General features: G+C 30.6%; 1 protein-coding gene across 3 annotated transcripts in view; it reads right to left on the bottom strand.

The window, feature by feature from the left end:
• Window positions 1-16,783, bottom strand: part of dcma (syntaxin-like domain-containing protein decima) — a 49,927-nt gene that overhangs the window by 10,907 nt on the left and 22,237 nt on the right. Inside the window, exons 1-2 of one of the 3 annotated variants that reach the window (XM_085191544.1) lie at window positions 10,339-10,471; window positions 8,876-9,062 (exon numbers count right to left, since the gene is read on the bottom strand). The exons of 1 other annotated variant lie outside the window; for it this stretch is intronic. In XM_085191544.1, coding sequence (XP_085047670.1) covers window positions 8,876-8,938 — 63 coding nt within the window. In that variant the 5' untranslated portion in view covers window positions 8,939-9,062; window positions 10,339-10,471. Of the gene's footprint in view, window positions 1-8,875; window positions 9,063-10,338; window positions 10,472-16,783 lie in introns of those variants that run through there. One more of the 3 variants, XM_085191545.1, reaches the window with a different exon arrangement.

Genomic DNA, 16,783 nt, shown 5'->3' with positions numbered 1-16,783 from the left:
CTATAAATTTATGAAAACCATTCATTAACTGTTATGTATGGCTTTTCAAATGATTATTTAAAGTAATAACGACATCAACTGGTTCTTTTTTACTTGTTATACAGTTTTGTGTATGTATTGAAACATTGAAAATAAAAATAGTGGAAGCTTTGAAAGCTTTGAAACAGTAATATCTGTATGTTTATCTTTTAATTTCATGATATTTAACTAAAATATTTATTTAAATCAATTTTACGTTATCAATTTCTTAGTAAATTTATAAAATCACTCGTAAATAAACCTTTCACTACGAAATCAAACCTGGTGAGAACATATTGAAAACGTTAAAAGTTTCTTAAATTTTCTTAAATCGTATTGTGTATGATATTTCGATACAAAGTAATGATCTCGTTATATTTTCTTTTTCGTTCAATATTTTTTACTATAGCTTGCGAAATTTTAAATGATTTCCTGTTCCATACAGGAAAAGATAAATATTTTTTATATTTTTAAAGTGTTATTTCACACTTAGGAAAGAAAATATGGTTTAGTTGATCAGAGCGCTTGAACGGTTTCGAAAAAGGTCCGGGTTTAAATCCCGCTATGGGTAGGGGGTGGAATATTTAAATATGAAATATTTCATTTCCACGAGTGGGAATCGAACCCACACCCACTGTTACAGTCGCATGATTTAGCTTTATAATACAACTTCTACTAGTTTATAGCATTCTTCCCTTTAAAAAAAAAAGGGCCGTAGTTGACATAAAACGCATTCCTAATGTCCGTGGTAGCTCTGACGGTGGCTTATAATAAAACGATTGTCGTTATATACCATAGCCTTTCTCGATGAATGGACTATCACAACACAAAGAGATTTTTTATTTCGACCCAGTAACTCCTTAAATTAACGCCTTCAATCAAAAAAAACTACATTTATGGACTTTATAATATTAGTATACATATTTCCTATTTTAATTGTTGTTATTTTTTATTATAATTAAAATAAAACTTAAATAGATTCAATACTGGTGTGTGCAGAATAAGAATGATTAAAAGTAGTAATTTAGTTTCCATTGTACAAATATAGACTATAGAGATAACAGAACTTGTAAATAATTTAATAATGCCCATCTCGTTTCTTATATTGACAGCCTTTAAGTTTGATACCTACTCGTGTTTATCCTCCATATTAAGTACGAGCTTTTCTTGGAAATATAAATGTAACCATAACATATTAAGGTATTATTGGTTTTTACGTAAGTAAGATGAATGTGATCCAAAATTATATAATTTTAGATATATAATATGTTTGTTTATGAAAAAATAATATTATATATTAGGTTGTCTTTCATATAAATTCCTTGAGTTTCTTTTTTCCTTATAGCTATGTCTTCTATGCTATTATAAGATAGGATTTTTACATTCTGCTATATTTTGTTTTCAATTTCCAAATTCTATTTCAAATTCTGCAGTATTAAGAAGGCAATTTGTACTAAAAAACTGTAATAGTAAGTAAATTAATAGTAAGGAAGTGGAATGAGCAAAAATAAAAACATTAAATGATATCTCTAATGGACTCACTAGGCTATAAAATTAGGACCACTTATTATTTAATATATAAACTAAATACCGAGAAGCGTAATTTGTTTACTTAGTTGTAAAGTTAAGTACTTATAATAAAATAATCCACCTCGTGTTGTTTTATTACGTAGTTACCTCGTTATAATATGTAAGGAAAATAATTACACTGTCTTTGTCGTCGTTGTATATGAAACTAGGTATTGCTTGTACGGAGTGCAAAATATCATATTTTACTATGGAAAAGCGTTAAACTATAATTTATAGAAATAGAAAATTTAGGGTACTTTTATTAAATGACTCTAATAACAGACCTATGATTTGGCAAGAAGGGACTTTCTGGTTTCCGCTTTCCTCCCAAATCCTAGATATAATGAACGCCGCGTTTTGTCTCAGTTACTGTTTAGTCAACCAAAATCAAAAATATATATCATTACCCCGATTAGGAATTGAACCTATAAGTATCGAGTTTACAATCAAACGTTGTTCCACTGCGCTAAGACGGCCTCAATGTTCATACTATGTTTTAAATAAATCTACATCCCTATTATAAATATAAACGTTTTTAGACCCAAGAATTAAACATGAGAAAGAACACTCAAATTATGAGTGCTAACTGGGCTCATTTATCAGTCAGTCGCGAGATCGAGTTCGGAGTCGTTCTTCAAAGGAAATAACCTTTTTTGTAGGGAACTGCTCAGTCTGTGTCAATGCAAGGGTACGCGTTTAGATATAAAAAAATATTACTTAGCTTGTTTGAAATATGGTTTTCGATTATTCTCTTCGTTTGTCTGACGTTTCGTATACGAAAAGTTATGGTGATAAAAGTTCACGTTGATTTACTTCAGTTTTTAGCGTAAAAAGAAATGTCTTGTTATGTAAGAAATAAGAAACATCTTCATCATAAAGATGATACAGCTTCACGCTGTATCATCATATATATATGCACGCAGCAGCGTAGGCAGAGGGAACCTAGTTTTAGGGTACTCCGTTACCCACTTTTCGCTGAATTCTGCAGGCATTGCGTGTTGAGTTGCGGAACTTAAAGACGAGCTTTGCAACGAAATAAATATAAATTCAAATAACTATTTGATGTCCTTGAATGGGGATCGAACCCATAACCATTCGCGTTTACAGTCACACCCTGCGCCAATATTCCAAAGTAAGAATCGATCAGATTATTCTTAGTCAGATAACATAATAATCTTATAGAATAAGTATTGAGTGCACGTGCGTGGTGCAGTTGGATGCACACGAGGGTTGTAGGCTTGCATTCTACAAGGGCGTAAGGTTGTATTTTTTTATATAAGAATATTAAAGACATTTCTAATAACGTAAAATATTTATTCAGTAATATTTATATATTTGATAAACACGAGAGTATAACTGTGCTATAATGGGAAGTAAATATGCAATGTAAATATTTTACGGTCCATGCACTAATTGGAATCTGACAAACAGTAAATTTTTCATGTTCCCTTTTATATTCAATTTTGTTTTCTATGAAAAACTTGGAGCTTGTCATCGTGAAAATATTTTTTTTATGTACATTTCATTACATAGTACTGTAGATTTTTTGCTGAGTTTAATGATTTAGTAAATAGAAAATATTAAATATATGAGGTCGTTGTGGCGCAGTGGAACAGCAATTGACTGTAAACGCTACAGCTATTGGATCGATCCCCACTCGGAGGAATTAAAATATTTCAAAATATAAAAAAATATGAAAAATGGGGAACGGAGTGTCTCAACACTAGCTGTGAGTTGATTTTTTTAAACAAAGTGACAAAACGTTTTAAAATGGATAAAATATATCTATTGGTAAGTTCATTTTTACAGTTGATGGACTTTTTTAACATATTCTAACTAACATTATTAATTTCAACATAATATATATTCCCAATTCTCAATAATAAACAGGTAGTTGGTTTTCCCTCGCGTAGCATAAAACATTTTACCATATTTCATTATTTGAACAAAGGATATTCTTATAAAGTGGTCATTTAAATTCCTTCGTGTATTTTTTCTAGGATTAAATCAAATTTTACCACCCTATCGCGTGTCCACACGCTGTCCCATTTAAGCGCCGTTTTTCTATGCATTCGACATTAAACTCAGCATTTCGCATGTATAATAATAGATTTGCTACCCATATTAAACTGATATGGCTTTTTATTACCAGATTATATTTTTATAAAGGATTTTTAAAATTTTATGCATTAAATAATAATTATTTATTATGTTTTTTTAAAAAAAACACTGTCATGATAAGTTTCAGACAAAGTCAGCTTAAATTGTTAAATGTTTTGGATTTTAGTTTTAATATCAGGTAGTAAATTTTAAAATGTCGTTCAATCTATTTCGATTTCAGAAAATCATATTATTTTCGCTTTTAAACGAGATTCGTATTTAATGTAGATAAATTTATATAAGTATGTTTTCAAAATACAACAAGTTTTCTTTAAATATTCTTGTTAAAAATATTATTAGCAAATATTGGACAGAAAGTCAATTTTGTCTTGTCTGTTTGTTTTAAGCAAACAACTCGTATTCGCAACGTCATTGTAATATTTAGATTAAAAATGAATATAATATATGAGGCCAGTCACGGCGTAGGAGCACAAAGTGTGAATGTAAGCATGACTGGTGGTGAGTTCATACCCCACAAGAGGAAATTTAATATTTATTAAAATTTAAGATTTTTTAAGAATTCCGCGGAAAGTGGGGTACGGAGTGTCTTAACTCTATGTTCCCTCTAAATATTTCTATGAATATAGTTTATAATATTAGTTCTATGAATATAACAATTCAGAATTTCGAATGAGTACAGCGTAAGTGGTTTTAGTAAAGTTTGATGTTATAATATCGAAACTAAAATATATATGAATAGACGATGACGATGAGTTTAATTTGTTTGATATTCTCAATTCATTTTAGTTTAATATAATGGATATTTTGTATATTCAAAACTTTATAATGAATACTTGATTCGTAAAAATATTATTTTCCTCCATATTGTATGTAAGCACGTATTAATATAGTATAAGTAATTATATTTTACTGTTATACCGAAATATATAGGTAAGTATTAAGTAAAATAAAAAAAAATCATACAAAGAAAACCAGTATTAAAATTACAGAATGTATTTTTTTATAATTTCTAAAATTACAAAGAATATGGAATCGAAGAGATCCTTATAGAGTTAGGGTATAAAGGTGTTGGGTTAAAAGAACGCGTTTAACGTATTGTTTGGAACAGAACGTTTGTTCTTACATTTCATGGCACGAATTCATAATATTGGAAGAAAGAAAATGAAAAAAATATGTTCTACATTGTGAGTAGGAAAGTATATTAGTTATATTAAATTATTTAAAAAAAAAACACACACACATTTGTCACTATTAGTTTTTTTGATTATATTTTTTGTGTATATATTATCCATCCTCCGTTACTTTCGAATTTATAATATAGGTATTATAGGTATATATTATAAATTCAAAAGTAACTCTGTCTGTCTGTCTGTCTGTCTTTTACTAAATCTGCCAAACCGCTAATTTAATTGTGATAAAATACTCATATAGAGATACTTGAGGGTCTCGAGATGAACATATATTAAAACTAGCGACCCTCTTGCGGCTTCGCCCGCTTTAACTACTGGATTATTCATGTAATGTATGTTTGCAAAGCACTTAAGATAATGTGAAAAATAATTTAACCCTAATGCAACCCGCATTTTTGTAGTTTCAATAAGGATTTTCCAATTGTTTTACACAGCAAAGATTTTTTAGTAAGTACCGTAATTTTAAATCTGTGCTACTAATCTTTTCAAGTACTTATTAAAATATATTTAAATGACTATTTTTAGATAGTTAAATGACTATTTTTAAACGGAAGAAATTATAAGAAATTATAATATATCGCGCTGAAATAATACATTCAACTCCAATTATCCAATACGTGCAAACGCATCTAACTAAATCTTCGTTGCTATAGAGGCAGCCGGGTTTTTTTTTCGAACTTGTGGTTAATGCTGAAGGGGGTATTTTGTCTGTGAGGAAAATTAAATAGAATGCATGGGCCGGGATTCGAACCCGGGCCGCCCGCGTGGCAGGCGAGCATTCTACCACTGAACCACCGATGCGTGTAAGGCAAGCGGGCACGGCGGACGCATGGCGAGTGGCGAGCCGTTTCGCAGCAAGGAATTTTTTGATATTGTAACAACTTCTAAAGTACTTATTAAAATGAAAAACAGTAAAAGACAGTTTTGGTCTACATTAAATGGCCAACGCAACTAATGTACTTATTTATATGCTGAGAGTAAGGGATAAGTGAAACTTGAGTAACATACAGCTGATGTGTCAACGGCGGGATGTGTCAACAATTAAATGCGTTTTTCTGTAAAACTATTTGCAATTTCGAAATATTGTAAAAAGCAAATTTTATCTTCGTTTAACGTAGAAAATTAATAGAGTATTTTAAAGGATAAGGATTAATACCATTATGGAAAAATATCCCTCACAATAAAAAATATATTGAAATTACTATTTTTAGACAGAAAAATGATCACTACACGTTATTCTTAAAAGATACGAATATGCTCTCGCGGACTTTTTTGTAGATCTTATTAAGAGGAACAATACTCCAGTACATTTTTTTCATGTAGTACTTACCATTAGAGCAGCGCATGCGCGAAAGTGTCTCAACGGGTAGGACTTTATACACATTTATCGTATTTATGTTAATTTACATAAGAATGTACAAATAATAAACTATATATAAACCTTCTACGAAAAACACTCGACCTTATGGTGAAGACCGCATCAAAATCCGTTGGGTGGTTTAGAAGAAGAAGAGTTAGAAACAACAGACAGACACGAAAAGCGACTTTGTTTTATAAGATATAGGATGCTTATTAATTTGACATGCAATTTATTCCGCTATGTTAATAACCGTCGCTATGCGACCGTTGCTAAGCAACGACTTGCAAAGTTTGTTGTTAGAAAACGTCACCCAAAATGAGCTTGCTTAACGCATCTCTCTATTGAAAACTAAAAAAAATCCCTTAAATATATTTAATAAATATTCGTTTAGTTCAAGAGGGCGTAGCCGCGTTCGGGTCCACTAGTACATATATAAAGATTGACAAAAGTCAATTGTATATGACAATAGAAGCCAATCTAAAGCATTTTAGTGGAACACAATCATGTAACGTTTCGCAATACGCGGCTCGGTGAGTAAACATTTCCGGTGAGTGCAAGTGAGTTCTGCGATAACTCTGGCTCGACTGAGCACTGCTACATTTCTTGCTTTAACTGGAAGCTTTGTACCGTGAAAATATATCCATTTGTTACATATACTAAATAATAAAGGACTAGAACTAATTTAACATATTTTTTTATAATAATATGAAATAAACTTAGAATATAAAAAATATATATATAATCATCGCGATTTAGGCTGGAAAGTGTTCCATTCTTAGAGAAATACTTATTACATTTTCATTTCCTCGCTTTAGTAACAAGCTAAATTGCCCCCTCCAATCAACACTCAATGCTTGGAAAATTCAACGGAAAGTGGAGAAAGGAGTCTTACTAGATTCCCTCTGCCTCTGAGCTCAAAATAGCGCTTATCATAAAAGATATATCTTGATAAGATCCAGTAACATTAATAAGACGTAACGTAGACATTTAAGAAATTAATATCTCGAATGTAAATATTCACACGGTGAAGAGTTTAAGTCTGCAATATAGGCGTGCTACTGCAAATAAATAAGCGGTGGTGGTACACGCTCCCCACTGCGCCACGTGTACACGCTCTAAGTAATGTGGACGTGGGTTGGGGTATCTCGTAAATGTTGATATTATACTGTTGTTGCGAGTTATTTTTATAAAAGTAAAACTATATATAGTAGTTACTTTTTATACGAAAAAATTGTATTTATTCACTCTGTATCCCGCACAGCAGGGTTGGCAGAGGGAACCTAATGTTAAAACACCCCGTTTCCCTCTTTGAAATATACAATTTCCATATAGATTTTCTGTAGCACTATCTGAAGTCGAATATTAATAGCTCAATTTGTATTAACTATAGCCATTGCGCAAACAGCGATAAACGCTTCGTATAATTTGTTTAATCCTTCATACTGTATAATTAATGAGATCGCATTAGGGTTTAGTATTTACATAGTAGTGGGAAACAGATGTGTATTCAATTCTGCTTAGAATTCTATACTGTACAAATCAAAGCCGTATTAGATTTAAGTAGTTTTCAGTTCAGTATGGAAAATAATTGCCAGTACCTTCTTGAACAAAATTGTGCTAAATGTCAGAACTCCAGATAATAAGTTTGTTCCTATCTTTCTTGTTCTTAAATTTTACTTGATTTTTAATATAAATATTTGATGTATTTTATATTAGACATTTTTCGAGTTTTTAATAATGTTTCTATAGCTTTATAGTAGTCGCTCCAGCCACAGTATAATGTATTGAAATTAAAATAATTAGTTGTCTTCTCAACACCCATAAACATTTTTTGAACCGTATTCAAGATACGTTTATTACATTATTCATATATTTATATGCACGTAACGCTTTTATACAAGCCTTATGATATTACAATTTTTTCAGACAGTCATTATATATTTGTAACATAAACAAGATTTTCATAAAATATTTAACATATTATGTTACAAATAAAATCTAATAAATAAAACTTTATAAAATCAAAGCTTTTAATCCTATTTTATAGTCTAAATCTACAAATACAATTCTGCCAAAAAGAGCTTTGCAGCTGATCGGGTTAATGCTGGCAGATGTTAATCCAGTCCATATCAGTGATAAGCTTCAAACATGACAAAAACAACGGTTGACGCTTTAAAAATACATGTAGTGTGAAATATCGCAAAAGTTGACACTTTTTTATTTAACAAATAAATACTAAACCACTTTTATTTTATGTTTTGATAAACATTTTATGTTCATCAATGTATTGAAACATTAATAAAATTTAAATTATACGTATTGTAAAGCTTGCCGTTCCTTGCCGTTATTTCATTTTCTTACCATATTTATTCTGATATTATAAATGAAGTGAAGCATTTATGTTTCTCTAATGGAACTACAGTGATTTCCACAGCATGATAAATATGATTTAAGACGTAACGAAAACTTAAGAACGGGGTAATATATTTATAGGGCGAGAGCGTGAATTTGGAAGTGCAGAACAATCGTATAGCATGAAGCTGAATAAAAAGACACTCTTATACCCTAATTGTATGAATTAAATACTATAAATAATTAAGATAAATTACAAGCTTACCGTACTGGGATTGGGCTCAGGATCGTGGTGGTAAGTGGATAAGTGTCTTATTGGACCCGCCATACCGTCACTACCTACATCACTCTCATTTTTATATAAAAAAAATTACTCTCTCCATTTTTTATACATCACATTGTATACCTAGTACATGGATGACATTCATAGTGATTGAATGACTCGTATTGCGCTATAAAGGACTATGTATTTCAATTATGCTACGTTTGAATTATGTTTAAAACAATTGAATTTTGCTTATAATATACCTCAATAGCACATACAATAATTGTTTTGAAATAAAATTGATTTATAAAAATTTGAAGTAGAACTACTTTCGCATTTTTAATTATACGAATGTATTTAATTATACTAATATTTTTACAGATTTGCAATTTTTATATTCAGTTCTTTAATTGCTTGCCTTTAACGTGCCAGTTGAGCACAAAATCCCAATTTTTATATTTGTACAGCCATCATTACGGATGATGAAATTATAATTTTTTGTAAAAGTATGTAGCAAAACTTTGAATATTCAAATAATCAAACTACTCACATGCAAGAAATTTTCAATTCTAATTTTATACTAAAATATTTAAAATGTTCGTTTGTTCTAAAAAATATACCTGTAAGATATTTCATAGACTTTCTAAGTTTCTATTTCTTTAGGGACAGGTTATAAAATACATAAGTTATAAGCTTGCACAGAAATAACATTCGTATTGCTGTGTAAATAATATATGTTTCAAGTTGAAATATGGGATATTTTCAAGTCATTTTTCGTAGTATATATGAAAGCTTCTTTTAAATATAAAATATTGTGTAAATATAAAATGTTGTTATTAATTTTTTATTCATAAAAATATTTTATAAAAAATTTAATGATGTTTTAGGACATTGGATATTAACTATTCGAAACCAATACCAAAATAATCTCGTGAAATATATATTATATTTCACGAGATCACAATATTTTCACCTTAGTCTTAGTGATTTTTAATGATTCAGAATAATAGAGCCTTACTTAATCACTATGCCCTCATTAAAAATTATACATTAAAAAAATGTCTTTGTTCACTGTATTTCATTATGTGAATAACCGAGCACCTTTTATTTAGCATGTCGTCAAATATCGTGAGATATTCTCGTTAGTTAAAATTTACTATGTACGTTTTATTTACATAAAATGGTAAAATTATAGCACAAAAATGTAATTTACTTTATCGATATCAAAATCAGGTTTTACCAAATTAACGACCTGTTTATTATATTAATTAGATATTAGGAAAATAAAGTATTTTTATATCTAGCTAAAATACGGTAATAAAAAAATATTATACTACAGTAAAAAATATATATATTTTTTAAATATTTTTTTTTAACAAATATGAAAATTTCCTTTTGAAATAATTGCAAATTATGACCTCATTCAATATACGAATATTATATATAAATTGGGTCACGCCTACACAAGGAATCCTGCAAAATATTTATGACCGCGAAGTTCGCGTAGTGCCATGTGCTTGTCGTAGCGCGTAGCACTCGTAGCGGACCGCTCGTAGCGGGAGCGTACCGGCTGGCGTAGCGGCCGCCAGCGCCCGACTGCCGCCCGACCGCCGACTGCCGCAGCCCGCCCGCGCATTCAACGTAATAATGATTGACAAAATACTTCACCTGTGTTTTCTTAGAACACGTAAACAGGTGGCGGGAAACGTGTCAATGCAAACGTGATCAAACAATTGGAGTGTATCGATGTAATAACATTTACGATTTTTTTTACTGTCTCCATATCGATATTCTCTTGTCGAGAAAGAAGGTTGTTGAGGTTTAACAGGAAAATGCTTAATTGATGACAAAATAAATTGATTACAATGATATCGTCATTTTCGGTTTTTGTAATTGGTAATGTATGGTCTTAGTAATTAAGATTCATAAATAATAATTGATAAACACACTATATTGTTTTATAACAAAGTAATTTAAAGTTAACATATTCCGGGTATAATGAAAAGTCAAGCACAGGTTGTAGGGAAAGTTTCAACAACGTTCACAAATATTGTTGTTCAAAGTTTTCCCTGTAATTGATATTGACGTGAGCATTAAAATTCCAGCGCAACCTGTTGAAGTCTAAACAAATACATGTTAGACGTTGTAGAGAAAGTTATGTTATATAAAATGTAAGTTTAATTGTTAAACTTATGGGAAATGTATACATATGTCTTAATTAAAATATTCATTTATTTTGTGCCGATTTTTGGGATAGCTAAACCGATCTTATGGGACTAACACTGATTGGTAGAGGGAATTGTGAAGCAATATATAATTATGAAATCTCCCGCAACTTGTGCTTTCAACTCATTTAAAGACATTTAATTTTCAGGAGAATAAATGGCTCTTGCGGTTTTACTTTTTTTTAACATTTCTTTATATTTAATCTTATTAAAGAGCAATAGATTTCTCCCATATTTAATTAATTAATCAGTTTCATCCCACAAAGAGAAGAGGAGGTAAACGGAACCTGGTGTTAAGACACTCCGTCCAATACTTTTTGCCAAATTTTTCAAGGTAGTGGCGGAACTGTCAACCGTCAACCAACCGTCAATGTCGATTCGTTGCTTTAGTGCCAGGGCGAAAAATAAAAATATTAATTCAATCCCCCGAGTGGAGATCGAACTCACACTCGTCGCTTTACAGTCACACCCATGTATCCCTGCGTCATGACCGCCTTCATATTTAGATAAAATATGAAAAGCCTAAATTATTTTCATAGGCATTTCTATGAAGGCTCATATTAGTTAACATTAACAGGCAGGCATATTGAAACCGCTGTAAATTGAATGATCCTCGTAAATTCAATCGATGTGAGTATCTTAATTGTATAGCTTCATGCAACGTTCAGAGCTCATTTATGATTTAAAGTGGTCTCTATTGGAACATGGTTATGTATATGGTGATAGTTTTTTGTTATTTGTAGAATACGATGAAATACCTTAATTTTTATGACTTTTTAGGCAGGTTACAGGTCAAACAGTTACCCAGAATATTCCCCATGATAAATGCGGTAGAGAACGCACACGCACACTGTATTGAAAATATGTAAAAGCTTGCGATAAACCTAAGTTTATTTTAATACAACTCCAAACATAATGTTTAATGGTGATTTATTTTTAAAAGAGGGCAGTAAGAATAAAAATTTTAAAACATTTTTTTCTAAATTAATTTCTTAATTTATTATTTATATTAATTGTGGTATTAAATTTTTGTACATATTCATAACAAATTTGAAATGTGGTCACAATAACAAGCTGCCAATAAAACAAGTTACCCGAAATGTAGTGGTAAATTGGACACGTCCATCATTTGCATTTTGACGGCATTTCACTTTATTCGAAATAATGTGTCTCTAGGAATTAACCGATATTCCATCATCATTTTATGAATAAAGTTTGAATATTTGTATATATTTGTAGTTTATTTAATAGTATGTAGAAAATGTTAAAATTTACTTTATTTACTTTTAATACGCAGCATATATATGTATGTACCAGTACACTTTTATATAAATATTTTTTTAGCTTTACACTGTACGCACATAGCAGGGTAGGTAAAGGGAAAATAATTTTAAAACTTTCCCAAAAATTCTTGAGGCATTGCGTATTGAGGGGTGGAACTACATCTAAGCTTTACGTGCGACTCTCTGTCGTCTCATCTATTTAAAAAAACGTGTTCAGAGCATACCTTAACATTTGTACCCTTTGTTGAACTTTAAAACTTAAATATAATATTTGACAATGACATCATGACATTTTTATACGTTTCATGAATACAAAAGGTGTCTGTCCTATAGATATAATAAAATTGTATCCATTCAATGTGAAATTAGCGAAGTCATTATGCTGAACTGGTGCTCGGAACGTCATAGACTAAGCACAACAACAACAACAACATATAATAAAAGTTTAAATCAAGGATTAAAACACCATCTATATGAGTTCAATATGATCTGCAGATTGCTGAAGCAAGTGATCAGCATTGCAGTTATTATCGATTATCGATTACATTCCACATGAGTGGGCGTTGAGATAGCTGAGAGGCATCTTACAAAGTTAAGCATCTTGCCAATTTTTTAAATAAGTAGTGTGAATGTTAATTAAAGAATATATAGAGTGTCAAAATATATACGAGTACTTATTATAAAAATAATATATTATATATTAAAATAAATAAAACACCTTAATTATGATTTGACAACTAGACGAACAATATGAATTACGTATCTGTGAATAAAATGAATGCGTGGACAAATTCTGAAGAAAAACAAAAGCTTTCGTGACAAGCAGAACTATGAACTATGGTGGTGATATAAAGGAAATATAAAATTATAATTTTAGTTACATTCAATATTTGTTATGAGAATTGTGAAATATTATTTTGTATTGCTTAAGAACTTTCACTCTACCCTTCTGTCATATGTAGCAGGATAGGCAGAGTTAACCCAGTGTCAAGACCTAGTTTACCTAATTGGTAACCGAATTTGTAACTGCTATGCCTCCTATACATGCTATATATCTATTTACCGGCAGAAACAACCATATGCAGCCGATGTTATTCCATATTTTCTATACCGACTCCAAAGGCGTTTAATATCGCGATACAACGGTAAGCTAGGTCATTGTTCATGGGAAGCAGACCTATATACATATAAATAATATTTCAATTCAATAGAGTCTTAAGGAAGATCTTTTATTTTAAGTTCTCTTTCACTAAACAGTATGAAACGAGCATTGAATAATAGGTTCTCTTGACTGTTACCAATATTTTTGTTTATATTTTCTTTAAATATTTATTTATCTTAGCTAAACTTTTCAATACTCTATCTATATTGTTGCTATAACTAATAGCTTTCTGTAGTCAGTCGTATTTTTTTTCCCTTAGTACCATAATACCATAAACTTGACTACATTTTACGTTCATTTTCTGTTGGTGTGAGCTCCGTAGAGGCACTGAATAATAGATATTTCATTCATTTTTAAAACAGATATTCAAACACATACTAACAGTGAAATATAGGAGGCTCAAAATGTCGAGAATATAATTTTTTTATTATATTCTTATTTAACATGACAGCGAGAAGCTAGTATTAAGACATTCTATTTTTCTCCTAGTTTCGAGGCATTACGATTAAGTCGATGAAACCCAACGTTTTATCGTCTCATAGCGGGAAAATGAAAATATGTTTAATATTATTCCTACCATTTATCGAACCCACACCCATTAAAATTGTATATTATCATTTCGCAACGGCCCCCCACGATACAAAATGGGTATAGCTATAATAAAATGGCATACGCTCGTGTAATTTATATGTTTGTCAATTCATTTTAAGAAAAGGGTGACTCGTAAATATATAAAAAGACTCTTATTTACTAAGTATTTCCTATTAGTTGATGTCAGACATTTAAGATCCAGTAAATCTTAGTAGTTCACGTCCTTTTAGCTCACATAGCTCACTTCTGTACTTATTGCCCGCAAAAGAAAACAAAGTATTTTATTTCACTGTAATGAAACAGAGTTAATAAAGTGGCGATAAGATCAAATGTCCAATGTTGTTTCAGTGTTGCTATAAATTCCCGCTGGCGGTCAAATACAATTCTTTTGTGTAAGTTTCTTGCAGCGTCTTTAAAACGCTTTTGCAATTGATTGATAGATTATTTTTATATAGTCAACTAGCTTTTTCCGGCGGCTCCGCTGTTACAAATATTTAAAATATGTAGATATTTTTTTAAACCAAAAAATTGTTTTATAGCTGGCTAAGCAGAGGGAACCTAGTGTTAAGACACTCCGTTCTCCATTTTCCGCCGAATTTAGTGCGTGATGAGTGGTGGAACTCAACGCCTCCATAAAAGTTCACATTTACAATATTAAGAACATTTTCAAATTTTGTCCCTAATTTCATCTGTAACTACTTTCATCTACGCTACGTTTAATTTCAGTTTTCGGAAATAGAAATTCTCATTTATAACGTTCACACGTAACCGTTTAAAATGCGATTACTCTCATCTCCGTAGCAATTCCATCAGCTGCAATAAGATTGCATTAAAGTTCAAATTGATACACTTCCATCAACCAATTGAAAGTTGAATGTGTTTAAAAAGCTAATCAAACTTGAAATATTTCTTCAGGTAAGGAAACTAGCAATTTGCTTTTCTTCTCCCGTCTTTTTATAACATTTATCTCCACATTTCGATAAAATAACAGTTATCCCTCACGCCGACAAATACTACCCATCCATTTCCCTCCTATCAAATGTCAGCAAATGTCACAAGTATAAAAACGCTTTTAGATTTATGTGTAGGCTTCGTTATGTGGGTGTATTATATATAAATTCTCATGTATTTTGATATTCTAGGACAGTTTAGGAAACGCAACCTACAATAACGGCATTATTGCACGATCTACTATAGCAATTAGCAATTAAGTATAGCAATTAACCTGTCAAGGTTCATTATTTTGTGAAGTATTAAAATATTTTCTTTTTTAATTTTTCTATATTTATAAACATAAAAATAAAAACGGGTTAAATGATTAAAAAAACATTTAAGAACAAATGTGTATAATATATTTTTATATTTACTAAGACGAAGTAACCATCATATTCAAGTAATTTCGTTGTTCTTGTTTTATTATTCAGCGTCTCCTATAGTGATGGGAGATTATTTATAGGGTAGGCTGTTTTACTGTCAGCTGAACTCGCTTCCCACAAGGGAAAGGCTAGATGTAAAATAAATAATTGATATTTTTATCTTATATCAGTATAACACCGATAATGGTAAACCCAAGATATTTATCTATATATATATCTTTATAAATATTTCGATGAAATAGCTCATTCACTCTAATAAGAACAGTATAGTGTATATTAATTTCTAATATCCATTTTTTTAGCTTCGAGTTAAATTTCGCATACAGGAACCAGAGTTCAACGCCGCACTTGTGTTACCAGAGCGAAAAAATGAAACCCACAACCATCGCGATTACAGTCACACGTTTGTGCCCCTGCGCTATGACAGCCTAATTAATCTATATTAACATTTAATACTATTATTTAATTGCCATATAAATATTTTTTTTTTCGAAACGCCATATATCAAGAATTCAATTCAATTGCTTAAAATCGTATTTTATTCAGGATTATAATAATAAAACCTAATAGTTAATTTGTTCTATTACGAATTAGGTAGGAGTAACAAATAAAATAGAAAGGTAGATGTTGATGTAAAGTCAGCAAAGTCTGAGTCGTGTGAAGCGTGGACTTTGTACGAGTCCTTTGTTGCACCAGTGCTCGCCTTTCAAACACCGATAACATTATTGGCGACCTTTGCTCAACCTTAAATTAGAGTTAGTTTCGCTCGTTCTCCAAACTTTTAGTATGTAAGTACGTTTTGGATTGGAATAATGAAATTGTTTGTATTATTTAACACTTGACATTAATAAATCTATACTAATATAATAAAGCGGAAGAGTTTGTTTGTTTGTTTGTTTGAACGCTAAGATCTCTGGATCTACTGGTCCGATTTACTTTGTTTTTGTTTTGTATGAAAGCTGCATTCTTCAGAAGTGCTATATAACATTACATTACATATATGTACTAATAAATTAAAATACTTTCTAATTTGACATGCAATTTATTCTGCCATGTGAATAACCGTCGTCGCCACGCGACCGCGTTCGTTACCGCTTCATTTTGATATTCATCCTTATGAAAAAAAATATAATAGTTTTAGCATTTTATCTGGATTGAAATTATATTTCTATAGAAAAGATAGAAATTATATTCTTATATTTCAAGCAGGCGTAGCCGCGTCCGCTAGTAAATTATATATTAATTACTATTATCTATATATATAAAAGGAC

The sequence above is a fragment of the Heliconius melpomene genome, chromosome 10, assembly GCF_056956725.1.
Source record: "Heliconius melpomene rosina isolate 202511_hmr_F chromosome 10, ASM5695672v1, whole genome shotgun sequence".
In the NCBI taxonomy this organism is placed as follows: Eukaryota; Metazoa; Arthropoda; class Insecta; order Lepidoptera; family Nymphalidae; genus Heliconius; species Heliconius melpomene.
Note: the sequence above shows the minus strand (reverse complement) of the source record. Positions and strands in the feature narration are given on the sequence as shown.